General features: G+C 45.0%; 1 protein-coding gene across 2 annotated transcripts in view; it reads left to right on the top strand.

The window, feature by feature from the left end:
• Nucleotides 1-12543, top strand: part of NUB1 (negative regulator of ubiquitin-like proteins 1) — a 29354-nt gene extending 16811 nt beyond the window's left edge. For both annotated transcript variants that reach the window (XM_005880078.2, XM_005880079.2), the window contains 8 exons: nt 839-945; nt 6073-6259; nt 6903-7010; nt 8615-8767; nt 10094-10240; nt 10683-10778; nt 11334-11511; nt 11731-12543. In XM_005880078.2, the coding sequence (XP_005880140.1) occupies nt 839-945; nt 6073-6259; nt 6903-7010; nt 8615-8767; nt 10094-10240; nt 10683-10778; nt 11334-11511; nt 11731-11909 (1155 nt within the window). In that variant the 3' untranslated portion in view covers nt 11910-12543. The remainder of the gene's footprint in view (nt 1-838; nt 946-6072; nt 6260-6902; nt 7011-8614; nt 8768-10093; nt 10241-10682; nt 10779-11333; nt 11512-11730) is intronic.
• The last annotated feature ends 686 nt before the right edge of the window (nt 12544-13229 follow it).

The raw sequence follows: 13229 nt of genomic DNA, 5'->3' as shown, positions 1-13229 counted from the left end.
ATTCTGGGCCAGCTTTAGCTCTGAGGCTCGGCTCCAGCTATGAGGCCTCCGCTGCTGAAAGCAGGTTTCTGGCCTTTGTTTACCTTCTGTATTTGAAACAATGTTGCGATCCTGCTGGCTGAAGCCCGGCTGACTAAAGCAGGTTTCTGGGGTTTTATTTAGCTTCTATATTTGTAACAATGTTTCAAACTGCAAGCTCAGAGGCCGGCAGCAGCAGGCGGGGAACCTGGCTTCCTCCGTCACTGGAGCAAGCAAGCCTCCCTGTTCGCGTCAGCTGCCTGGCTGCCGGCCGCCATCTTGGCTGGCAGTTAATTTGCATAAGGATATGCTGATTAGCCAATGGGAAGGGTAGTGGAGGTACGGCTAATTACCATGTTTCTCTTTTATTAGATAGGATAGATGATGACATCCAGGTCAATTTGGAAAACTTTTGCAAGGTTGAATTACATAAGTGAAATAAAGCTTTAATTATATTTTCTTATTTTTTAAAAATATTTTTATTGATTTCAGAGAGGAAGGGAGAGCGGGGGAGAGAGATACAAACATCAGAGAGAATCATTGATCGGCTGCCTCCTCATGCCCCTACTGGGGATCGAGCCCACAACCCAGTCATATGCCCTTGACCGGAATCTAACCTGGGACCCTTCAGTCTGTAGGCTGATGCTCTATCCACTGAGCCAAACCAGCTAGGGCTAATTACATATTTTTTAATTTGGGCTTTTAAATTAGATGTGATCTTTTTTTTTAAACTTTGATTTTTTTAGACTTAATATGCTTTTAATATAACGTTTTATTATAGTTTAAAGTGATGTTTTTAAAAATCCTATTTTTTTCCTAGGCCCTTACGTTAGCTATGGGATATCATGAGAAGGGCAGAGCTTTCCTGAAAAGAAAAGAATACGGAATAGCCCTGCCTTGTCTTCTGGACGCCGACAAGTATTTCTGGTAGGCGCCTTTGTACTTGGTGAACACCAGGTATAAGGAAGAGGCCCAAAATTATCTGCAGCACCCTCTCAACTCTGTACACCGCAGACTTCTGGTTTTCACCGCAGGCAACGGTTAATGTGAAAGAGTAGTTACGGTGTAGGCCGATTTGTAAAGTATTTCTTTTTTAAATATTTCTAATTGATCTCTCTTCCCTGTAAAGAGTGTTATAAACATATGTACTTACGTTTTTATAACAAGCATGTAGGTCATCATGTTTGTTTTCTGCGAGGTGTTGTCAGCCTGAATGGCCCAGTCTCCAGTCCCCATCAGCTTTTCATCTGTTGGCTTTGGTGTTGATGACCATTCCCCAAATCCAGTGTTTCTTTGAGGATGCAAAAGTGATACCTTTCTACTCCTTCTGCATTTATTGCTAGAATTCTTCTGAAAAGAAAGTTTTCCTCATCAGCCATTTGGTTATGCTGAGGTACTATTGTACCGAAAGACAGAATAAAATGCTTGGTTCTTTTTCCTTATTTTCTTGTCCTCCAGAATAAATGAGTGTATCGCTTCTCGGCCTTTTGCCCAAGATCAAGTGCAGAATAAATGAGTGGCCTCCCTAGCATCCTCCAAACATGACGTTACCAATGAGGTTTTCTTTCTTTTTAAGTATCAATATGGATTTTAACACATTTGATGTGTTTCATACCTCAGTGCTTAAATTGGCCATCTGTGGCCGGCGGGCAGGTCTTGCATCCTTTTGACCTAATCCTGGTAGTCTCATATCTCTGGTGCCCACGGTGTTCCAGAGTCATCGTGGGCATTTCCGACTCCACACCATGAGCCAGCAGCTTCCCAGGGACTCCTGTCCTCATAATGCAGTGGTTCTCAACCTTTCTAATGCCGCGACCCTTGAATTCATTTCCTCATGTTGTGGTGACCCCCAATTTCATTGTTACAAATTGAACATAATTAAAGCATAGTGATTAATCACAAAAACAATATATAATTATATATGTGTTTTCCGATGGTCTTAGGTGACCCCTGTGAAAGGGTCATTCGACCCCCGAAGTGGTCGCAACCCACAGGTTGAGAACCGCTGGGAAATGGTACTGAGAAACTACGATCCAGGCAGATGAGACATTTGAAAAATAGATATGTTTGAAATGATCAAAATGACTTTAGTGTCATTTTCTTTACGATTTTGATGAATTCCCAAGATATACTGTACATTCAGGAAGATAAATACAAATGTGTATAGTTTGCCAACTGTATTGGCAGCACCCTTGGGTTTTAAGTGAGTAAATACCAAATTAAGCAAAAAAAGAGATTTATTGTCTCAAATATTTGGGAGGAAGGGCAACACTAGAAGTTGCTAGGACAAGGGCTTGGTGCCTCTAGGCTTTTCTTACGCCTCTGTGTCTGCTGCTTGCTGAGCGTCCCTGTCACTCTCCACTGCTGCAGGCAGTGCCGGCTGGAAGTTAGGTCCTTAAAATGCAGGCACATTTTTCATTTCCTCCCATCGTTGTTCCTAATTCATTAGGGAAAATTTCAAACGTATATAAAAATAGGGACTGGTGTAATGAATTCCATGTACCCATAATCAAGTTTCAGCAAGTAAGACATGGCTGGTCTTTGTTGGTCTGTATGTGCCTCGCTCTCCTCTGACCCTGGGCAAGTCCTCACAGTGATTCTCAGGTCTCGGGGAGCTCCTGAGCAACAATGACAATCCCTTCAGTTCACAGTAAAGCAACATGTTCAGTAAGTAGTAGATATAATCCAACAATACCTGTCAGTGTCTTTAAGTAGAGAATGACTTTTCTGAGGATCTGTTTATTAGGCCAACTTTTTAGCATAATTTTTGTGAGTTTCTCCTCTTCATTGAGGAGATCAAATCTAATGCAAGTTGGTCATGTAACTAGAAGAAGTTTGAGTTCATTTCCTTTCGAACATTTGATGTTTCCCCTCTCTTCTCCAAAAGGGCTAGTAAACTTTGTCATACACCTCGGGGAGTGGTATGTAGTATGACCAAGAATCATTTCTTTCTTTACTTAAAATAAGAAATGGGAGTTGTGCTTTTGGCCAAGAGGGAATAACCAGGACTAGATTTACCCTCCCACCTGAAATAACTGAAAAATTGGGCAAAATGTATGAAAACATAGATTATTTGCAATTCAGGACAGTAGTCCCTGAGGTGGAGAAACAAAGGTGGGAGCCGTGGTGGTTACAGCTGCTGGGCAGGGAGCAGCCCTGTGTGGTCTCCCCCAGTGGAAGATGAGCTGGGAATCGAGGAAGACCAAGGTGGCAAAGGAGAGAGCTTTGTGGAGTCCCGTGCCAGGCCTTCACCACCGTCTGCTGCTTGCTGAGCGTCCCTGTCACTCTCCACTGCTGCAGGCAGTGCCGGCTGGAAGTTAGGTCCTTAAAATGCAGGCACATTTTTCATTTCCTCCCATCGTTGTTCCTAATTCATTAGGGAAAATTTCAAACATATATAAAAATAGGGACTGGTGTAATGAATTCCATGTACCCATAATCAAGTTTCAGCAAGTAAGACGTGGCTGGTCTTTATTGGTCTGTATGTGCCTCGCTCTCCTCTGACCCTGGGCAAGTCCTTACAGTGATTCTCAGGTCTCGGGGAGCTCCTGAGCAACAATGACAATCCCTTCAGTTCACAGTAAAGCAACATGTTCAGTAAGTAGTAGATATAATCCAACAATACCTGTCAGTGTCTTTAAGTAGAGAATGACTTTTCTGAGGATCTGTTTATTAGGCCAACTTTTTAGCATAATTTTTGTGAGTTTCTCCTCTTCATTGAGGAGATCAAATCTAATGCAAGTTGGTCATGTAACTAGAAGAAGTTTGAGTTCATTTCCTTTCGAACATTTGATGTTTCCCCTCTCTTCTCCAAAAGGGCTAGTAAACTTTGTCATACACCTCGGGGAGTGGTATGTAGTATGACCAAGAATCATTTCTTTCTTTACTTAAAATAAGAAATGGGAGTTGTGCTTTTGGCCAAGAGGGAATAACCAGGACTAGATTTACCCTCCCACCTGAAATAACTGAAAAATTGGGCAAAATGTATGAAAACATAGATTATTTGCAATTCAGGACAGTAGTCCCTGAGGTGGAGAAACAAAGGTGGGAGCCGTGGTGGTTACAGCTGCTGGGCAGGGAGCAGCCCTGTGTGGTCTCCCCCAGTGGAAGATGAGCTGGGAATCGAGGAAGACCAAGGTGGCAAAGGAGAGAGCTTTGTGGAGTCCCGTGCCAGGCCTTCACCACTCTGTTGTCTGTGTCCATAGGTAATACGTACTATATGCATGTAAGATCTTTGGCTAATCTCTTCCCACACCTCTCTACTCCCCTCTGAGATTCGTCATTCTGTTCCATGTTTCCATGCCTCTGATTCTATCTTATTCACCAGTTTATTTTCTTCATTGGATTTCTTGTTCATTTATTTTGATTTATAGATTCAGTTGTTGATAGATATGTATTTAGTGTTATTTTAATGTTCTTCTACCACTTTCTCCTCCTCCTCCTCTTAAAGATTACCCTTCAACATTTCATATAACTGGTTTGGTGCTGATGAACTCCTTTAGCTTTTTCTTGTCTGTAAAACTCTTTATCTGACCTTCAATTCTAAATGAGAGCTTTGCTGGGTAGAGTAATCTTGGTTGTAGGTCCTTGCTACTCATCACTTTGAATATTTCTTGCCACTCCCTTCTGCAAAGTTCTGTTGAGAAATCAGCTGACAGTCGTATGGGTGCTCCCTTTTAGGTAACTAACTGCTATTCTCTTGCTACTTTTAAGATTCTCTTTGTCTTGCCCAGTCAGCATGGCTCAGTGGTTGAGCATAGGCCTAAGAACCAGGAGGTCAGGGTTCGATTCCCAGTTGGATCACATGCCTGGGTTGCAGATTTGATCCCCAGTGTGGGGTGTGCAGGAGGCAGCCAATCAGTGATTCTCTCTCATTATTGATGTTTCTATCTCTCTATACTCTCCCTTCCCTCTCTGAAATCAATAAAAATATATTTAAAAAACAAAAGATTCTCTTTGTCTTTAACCCTTGACATTTTAATTATGATGTGCCTTGGTGTAGTCCTCTTTGGGTTCCTCTTGTTTGGGACTGTCTGCACTTCCTGGGCTTGTAAGTCTTTCTTTCACCAGGTAGGGGAAGTTTTCTGTCATTATTTCTTCAAATGGGTTTTCAATATCTTACTCTCTTTCTTCTCCTTCTGGCACCCCCATAATGAGAATGTTGATATGCTTGAAGTTGTCCCAGAGGCTCCTTACACTATCTTCATATTTTTTTACTCTTTTTCTTTTTGCTTTTCTGATTGGGTGTTTTTGTTTCCTCATATTCCAAATCGTTGATTTGATTCTCGGAATCCTCTACTCTACTGTTGAATACTGTAAATTATTCTTTATTTCAGTTAGTGTATGCTTAATTTCTGACTGGTCCTTTTTTATGTCTTTGACATTCTCACTTAGATCCTTGAAAGTCTCACTAAGTCTCTGGAGGTTTCTAGGAGATTCTTGAGTAACCTTATAACTGTGGTTTTGAACTCTATATCCAGTAGTTTGCTTTCTTCCATTTCTTTCATTTGTGACATGTTTCTCTGTCTCCGCATTTTGGCTGCTTCCCTGTGTTTGTTCTGTGTATTAGGTAGAGCTCCTATGTCCCCTGGAATTGGTAGAGTGGCCTTGTGTAGTAGGGGTCCTGTAGGGCCCAGTGGCTCTGTTATAAATTATCTAGATTGGTTCTCAGCATCAGTATTAATAAAGAAGTGAGAGAGACAGAGAGAGAGAAAAGAGAAATTTCTCATATCAAGGTGATTATAATTTGCACTCAGGGTTGGAAACCACTGCATTAAATCATGGTGTCCCCATGTTTGCTTAGGGATCTGACACAGGGATCCCAGCTTCCACTTTCTGCTATAGGTCTGTTTCTCAGCATAGCAGAGTGGTATGTGTGTGTGTGTGTGTGTGTGTGTGTGAGATTATAAATATAGCTCCCTTCATAGACATCCAGGTCTCTGTTTTAGAGCAGCCAGTCTTTGGAAATATACCAGAATTGGAGAAGAATCCTAGGAATTCCCAAAAGGGTGTTTAAGGCCCTGTTTCGGTGATGACATGCCTTTCTCTCCCCAGTGAGTGTTGCAGAGAGCTGCTGGACACGGTGGACAACTACGCAGTGCTCCAGCTGGACATAGTGTGGTGTTACTTCCGCTTGGAGCAACTGGAATGCCTTGATGATGCAGAAAAAAAATTAAACTTGGCCCAGAAATGCTTTAAAAATTGCTATGGAGAAAATCATCAGAGACTGGTCCACATAAAAGTACGTTACTGTAATTTGTTAGAGTTGTTATTGAGCCTGTTCCTAGAATTTCAGTTCATTCCTACCACAGTATTTAGACTGCTGCCCAAAGGCGATTGATTGGCTGTTACTTTGGCCTGTGCAGCATTTAACCCAGAGGAACACAGTTACCTATTCATGGAACCCCTCTGATCATCTGACTGAGGGGGCAGGTGACTGTTCAGTAGAGTCTGTTAGGAGATTAAAATACAGAAAATAGATATTTCGAAGAGTAACCGTTCCCATGAATGAGTCACAGCTCAAGTGCCATGATTTGAATAAGGATTTCTCTCAGGTGATTTCCACAAGTCATCAGAATTCTGCCTGGGGAAGACAGGTAGCATAAGCTATTCCTGGTTTGGGTTTTGCATTCTTCTCACTGACTAGCGGGCCACTGCCCTGGAGATTGGAGACAGGTTTTCTGATATAATTTCTTCCATGTGGGCCAGAGGATGTCATTGTCCTCTGGGATCTTCACCATGACCATCAGCAAGAGTGAAAATACAGACATCTTAGGAATTCCGTTTTACTCCTATGGAGATGAATGGAATTACAAATTCGACTGTCATTGACATGTAATTAGAAATAAGACAGTTTTATCCTTTTTCCCTCCCAATAATTTTAGGGAAATTGTGGAAAAGAGAAGGTGTTGTTTTTAAGGCTTTACCTGCTTCAAGGCATCCGAAATTACCACAGTGGAAATGGTGAAGAGGCTTGTGAGTATCTCAACAAGGTAAGAAATGAGCATCAGAGCAGTAACCACTCCACCTACGTTTTGTTTTGTTTTTTAAATCTTCACACGAGGACATGCTTCTATTGACTTTAAGAGAGAGGGGGAGAGAGAGAGAGAGAGAGAGAAACATCTATCTGTTGCCTCCTGTATGCACTCCAACACTTTGGGGATCGAATCTGCAACCCAGGCATCAAACCAGGAATCAAACCCACAACTTTTTGGTGTACAGAACAATGCTCCAACAACTGAGCCACCTGGCCAGGGCCACCTAACTTTTTTTTTTATTTTTAATTTTATTCCTAGAAGTTAGGTTTTGTTTTTTTGTTTTTTTAAAATATATTTTTATTTATTTTAGAGAGGGAGAGAGAGGGATAGAGAGAGAGAAACATCAATGATGAGAGAGAATCATTGATCAGCTGCCTCCTGCACACCCCCTACTGGGGATCGAACCCACAACCCAGGCATGTGCCCTTGGCCAGAATCAAACCTGGGATCCTTCAGTCTGCAGGCCGACGCTCTACCCACTGAGCCAAACCGTTTAGAGCGAAGTTAGGTATTTTATAAACTCAACTGGAGGCCTGCTGCATGAATTTGTGCATGGGTGGGGTCCAGCTGGCCCACCCCAATCGGGGCCGATCAGGCTGGACCAGGGACTGCAGGCAGTTGGCCTGCAGGCCTCACCCCCTGGTCGAACTCCTCGTCGAACTCCCAGTCGAGGGGACAATTTGCATATTAGCCTTTTATTATATAGGATAGTTTGTGACTTGTGATGACCATATATCTATTTCCCATCCCCTCTCTCTCACATATACCATAAATATATTTTTATTTGTTAGGGGTCAGACCAGGTGCCACACAATAAGGAAACCTTAAAAAGATGGTGACTTTAATTGGCTTAGAAGTTTCTTTGTGTCATCCAGCCTCCTAGAGGCAAGTAGGCCAGGGCAGCGGAGGCCCTGCTATGGCATTGAAAGTTGGTCCTGTCAGTGCCTCTTCCAGCCAGCAGAGGGGGCAAGTGAGTCTTTAGAGAGAGGACCAGAAGTTATGCCCCTCAGTATTGCTGCATGCAATCATCTGGACCAGGGGTCCTCAAACTACGGCCGGTGGGCCACATGCAAATACAAATATTGTATTTGTTCCCGTTTTGTTTTTTTCTTCAAAATAAGATATGTGCAGTGTGCATAGGAATTTGTTCATAGTTTTTTTTTAAACTATAGTCTGGCCCTCCAATGGTCTGAGGGACAGTGAACTGGCCCCCTGTTTAAAAAGTTTGAGGACCCCTGATCTGGACTAACCAGATGGCTACCCCCAGCTTAAGGGAGGGTGAGAAATAGCGATGCACAGCTCAGACTCAGGGGATTTATTGCAAAAAGGAGAGGATGAAGGATATCAGCCCCTTCTACACTATTCAGCCTATTTTCTCATGTTATGTTGTGGATAAGTCATGTGAGCAGAGTGTTGTCTGTCTGCATTTTCGTGGAGAGTTTTTAGAGCCTGACACTCCCTAATTCCCATCGGGAATAGTTTAATTTCCTCCAGGCTTAGTTCTGTGTTTGTATTAATGTTGCATTGGTTATATGACTCTTCTATTTTCCTGTCTATAGGCTCGTCAGCTCTTTAAAGAGCTATATATTGATCCATCAAAAGTTCACAATTTGTTGCAGTTGGGTTTTACTGCCCAGGAAGCCCGGCTTGGCCTCAGGGCCTGTGACGGGAACGTGGACCACGCAGCCATCCACATTACCAACCGCAGAGAGGTACCTTAACGTGGTCTCAGGACCCTGGTTTGCCGCCTGTGCCTGTTAGTAGGTGTGAAACCTGAAGCATAGCCAGCTCATTTCTGAAGTGCCTTAGCTCTCGGATATGAAAGAACAGGAAAAGATAATTCCATAGTAGGTATTAACAAGGAACTCCGCCACTTCAGGCTGGGCAGTCAGGAGGAGCTGGTCATTTTAACTGCGTTCATTGTCAGACAGTGCAGTTTCTTATCGCCTGCTCTGGTGGCAGGTAGCTCCTAAGTACAGTGATCCAAGCAGTCTTCTCTCGCTTTCCCATTCGTATCAGTACAGTGCTGGAAACCCTTGCAGAGGGGGTCACATTTTCCCATAGGGCCATGGTTGTGGTTTGAGATGGTATTCTTGCCTAGAAACATGAGTCAAATCATAGGAACAATTAATACTATGTTATGGAAGCAAAGGCACAAAATTATCATTTAAAACAAGTAGAAATAAGTACAGTAAAAGAACTAGGATTTTGCAGTTGGAAGGAACGTTACATGACTAATATGCTAGTTTTACAGTAAAAAAGCTGAGGTCCAGAGAGAGTGAATGATAGGATAGTGAGAGGTGGAACCACTTTCTTCTCTAACACATGGAGCTGGTGTAGATTACCTCAGGTCCAGGAGCTGTCAACCCAGCCACAGAAATCTCAGGTTAAGGCAGAGACTCCGAAGAGCCCAGTTCTGTGTGTTTGCATTGGTCGCAGGCTACTTCAGTCCTTATGGAAAGCAAACATCGCTGATACCGTATTTATTACTGTACCATTACTTGATTATCAGTAAGATTTCATTAGCATTGAAAGCCAGTGTTTTAAAATGAGATAATTTGAAAAGTAATTCTCATCGTTTCTTACACCTTATAAACCCAGAGTGAGGTGGGGGAATCAGCAGCTATGGCATCACCCAGGATCCCTCCCCCATTTGAATCCACATTTTATCAAGAGCCCAGTGATTCATCAGAGGCTGAGCAGCCATGCAGAATGTTCTGCCAGCCCCTCCCTGGAAGGGGTCCGTCCACCTCTCTGGGACCCAGCAGTGAGCTCGCTGGTTCTGTGTGGCAGTTCTGGTGCTGGCTTGTGGTAGCTGTGAGGTGCTCTCTTTCCCTCTGACTGAAGTCTCCTGCTCCCACTGGCCTGCACTGGGAGCCCCTCCAGGGTGTCTGCCCTGCAGCCCTCATGCTGTTGACTAGCCAAGACTGGCAGGGGGTCACCTGCCGTCAGCCCCACAAATCCTGTAGAGCATAGATTGAACAGGCTTTCTACAACACCTCAGTCCCCACTTAGTGAATTTTGCTGTTTTCCTGAAGGAATTGGCCCAAATAAGAAGAGAGGAAAAAGAGAAGAGAAGACGCCGCCTGGAGAACATCAACTCTTTGAAAGGAATGGGCTACTCCACTCATGCAGCCAAGCAGGCCCTCCATCAGGCCAGCGGGAACCTGGATGCGGCCCTGAAGGTAACACCTGTCCCCGAGAGGCCCCTTGGCTGCCCTGAGCAGCCCCTGTTCTCGGCCCAGGCATCGCTTCCTCCACTTCTCCATTTGAGCTCCTCTCCAGTGGCCTTCCCACTGCATGGAGCCCCACTCCTGTGGGCCCCTCATTCCTGGTTTGGATCTGAGGGTCAGTACTGTCTTGTTCTTGAACCCCATGATAGAGACAGCATGATGGGCCTCATCTCATCCCTACCTTTGGCAGGAAGCCTTTGAACACCTGCCTGCCCACCCAGCCCCATTTGGGGTCCCTATTCTCTGCTTCCACAGCACCTTTGCATAGTTCACCACAATGTCCCCAGGTGTGTGAGCCCTATGGCTGCATCCGCCTGGCACGTAATAGCTGCTCAGTCTCTGCACAAGTGCGCAGGTGTTTGTACTGAGTAAAGGCTATTTTTGTGTGTTTTAGATTCTTCTCAGTAATCCTCACATGTGGTGGTTCAATGATTCCGATCCTAACATCAACAACAATCAAGAAAGCCCTTCCCAGGAAAATATTGACCAAGTAAGTGACAGTCATTTATACCCCGCTCCGCCTGCCCGGCCTCAGGTGGGATTGGTGGGGTGACGTGGTTGGCAGTGGGACAGGGCTGAGGCCTGGCTCCCCGGACTCCTAGTGTGACGTAGGCCCATCCCAGGATCCAGCCAAGCACCGGGAGTTGTGGGTGGAAGGGGAGCAGGAGGAGTAAGAAAGGTCTGTGGAGCTCCTCGGTCCACGTTTGTCCCCCTTCGCATGATGACACTGAACTGTGGCCGCTTAACCAGTGGCCTTAGTAACGAGGTTTGGGTAGCACTTTCCTCAGCCCATGAGCTTGTCGCCTTTCTGATGACCAGGCACCAACAGGTGTGAGGCCGTCTTCCTCCCAGGCCGAGTCATGGTGCTGGTGAGCGGCATGTGCAGAAGGCCCGTGCCGAGGACACGCATGCCGAGGGTTTTAAAAACCTATTCCCCTGACAATAAGGCTGTCCTGGCTGCACGGGGGACAGGAGTGTTGGACCTGTGCCAGCTCCGGGCAGCCCAGCCTCAGCAGTGGCCGCCGCCCCCTGTGTTCTCCCCCAGCTGGTGTACATGGGCTTTGACACGGGAGCAGCCGAAGCTGCCCTGAGAGTGTTCAAGGGAAACGTGCAGCTGGCAGCTCAGACCCTCGCTCACAACGGAGGCAGTCTCCCTCCTGACCTGCAGCTCCCGGTGGACGAGTCTCCATCAACGCCAACCACGTCCCTCTCCGATTCTGCAGGTCGGTCTGGGCCTCTGCACACGGAGGAAGTGAGGGTGGGGATGTGACATCGGTAGACCTCCCTGGGGACTGAGCAGGGCGTGGACATCCAACCCGGCTGCGTGGTGTGGCAGGGAAGTTGTGGCCGAGGCTGACGTGGATCAGTGCGGTCTCTCCGTGGGTTTTTCTCCACTTTCTGTTCTCCCGTGACTCACTTGTCACTGCGTGACTGTGTTGCAGGTACCTCTGGGGTCTCTACAGATGAAGATATGGAGACAGAGGCTGTCAATGAAATACTGGAAGATCTTCCAGAACACGAAGAGGATTATCTTGACTCAACTCTGGAAGATGAAGAAATTATTATTGCAGAGTACTTATCCTATGTAGAAAATATAAAGTCAGCAACAAAGAAAAACTAACGAACAGAAAGAAGCACTGAGTTTCTGCTTATAAATTCCATCATTATGAAAAGTGTAATGCAGGTTTTCCCTTTTTTTCTTCTTTTCATCTAATTTTGCTCCAGAGTGCTTCCTACTTGAGTATAGGAGGGGCAGGCAGGGGGCAGGGACATATAAAGTTAGTGGAGACTTGGGGTGTGGGCCAGGGTGTGGTCCCTCAGGGTGATTTCGGGCAAGAGCTCCCTGCTGGGTTTCTTTCCTCCCGGAAATGGGAAGGACTGGAGATTAGGGCGGCCTGGGGAAAATCTCAGGTGAGATCATGGGGAGGGAGTGCTCTGTCTCCTCACCTTGCCTGGCTCTCCTGCCCTGAGCCCACTGCTCATCTTTTCGTTCTTCCCATGATGCAGCTCTGCCTGCCTGCTTCACTCTCTGCCCTGTCCCTGAAGGTTCTTTAAATCTCCAACCATTCCAAGTGCTTTGGGGGCATAGAGATGGGGCATCGGCTTTAGCAGCCAATCCGAATTATGCCAGACGCTTCAGCCTGCAACGTCAGTGTTTTATGCTCTTAGTTTAGTAAAATATGCTCTTGAAATTCAGAATTTATGTGTTCAAATTCTTCACAAAAATAAAATTTATTAAATAGGAAAGTCTTAAATTCTAACAAAAGCAACTTATTTTTAATTAGCATTTTCAGATTCTGTACTGCTACATTAAACTCACTGCTGGCTGAGTTACCTACAGAGAATAAGATGTTTTCTGCAGGTTTTGTGGGATTTAGGGGGATATATACATATATATATATTACAGAAGACTCTTTCGAAAGGTATATGGCCTCTTATTGGCTCAAATAACCATTCTCACTGTGCCATGCGGTCCTCTGTAGATGGATATTAAATGAAAACTTCTAGCACCAGGACAGCTGGTGGCAGCGGGCACTGCCAGAAACAATGGCCAGATGTGTTCCCACATCACTGGAAACTCCCTGGCTGAGGGCGAAGGGCACGGCCGTGTCTTGCCGGGACTGGCTGAAGTGCTGTCACTTTTTCACTAGTCATTTTCATAAAGCTTGGGCGGCAGTCCAGTTGGAATGGGTGGAAATATTTTCTTGTCATTCTAAAATGGATGATACAGAGGGAAATAAAGGAAAATATATTCAAAACTTGTCAGCCTAACTTTGCAGTAAGTTACTCAAACTTCTAAACTGTTCATGTGTTGAAAATGCCTGGGTGGCCTAGAGCATCATTTTGATTAGAAACTTTTGCTTCCACCAAGTTCATGTGGAAATCAAAACACCAATGCCTGTTATAAAAAAATGCATGTAAAAGGCAGGGCAGGGGCTGA

Source organism: Myotis brandtii, unplaced genomic scaffold (genome assembly GCF_000412655.1).
Source record: "Myotis brandtii unplaced genomic scaffold, ASM41265v1 scaffold624, whole genome shotgun sequence".
In the NCBI taxonomy this organism is placed as follows: Eukaryota; Metazoa; Chordata; class Mammalia; order Chiroptera; family Vespertilionidae; genus Myotis; species Myotis brandtii.
The sequence above is the reverse complement of the archived record's forward strand: the minus strand, read 5'-3'. Positions and strand labels throughout refer to the sequence as shown.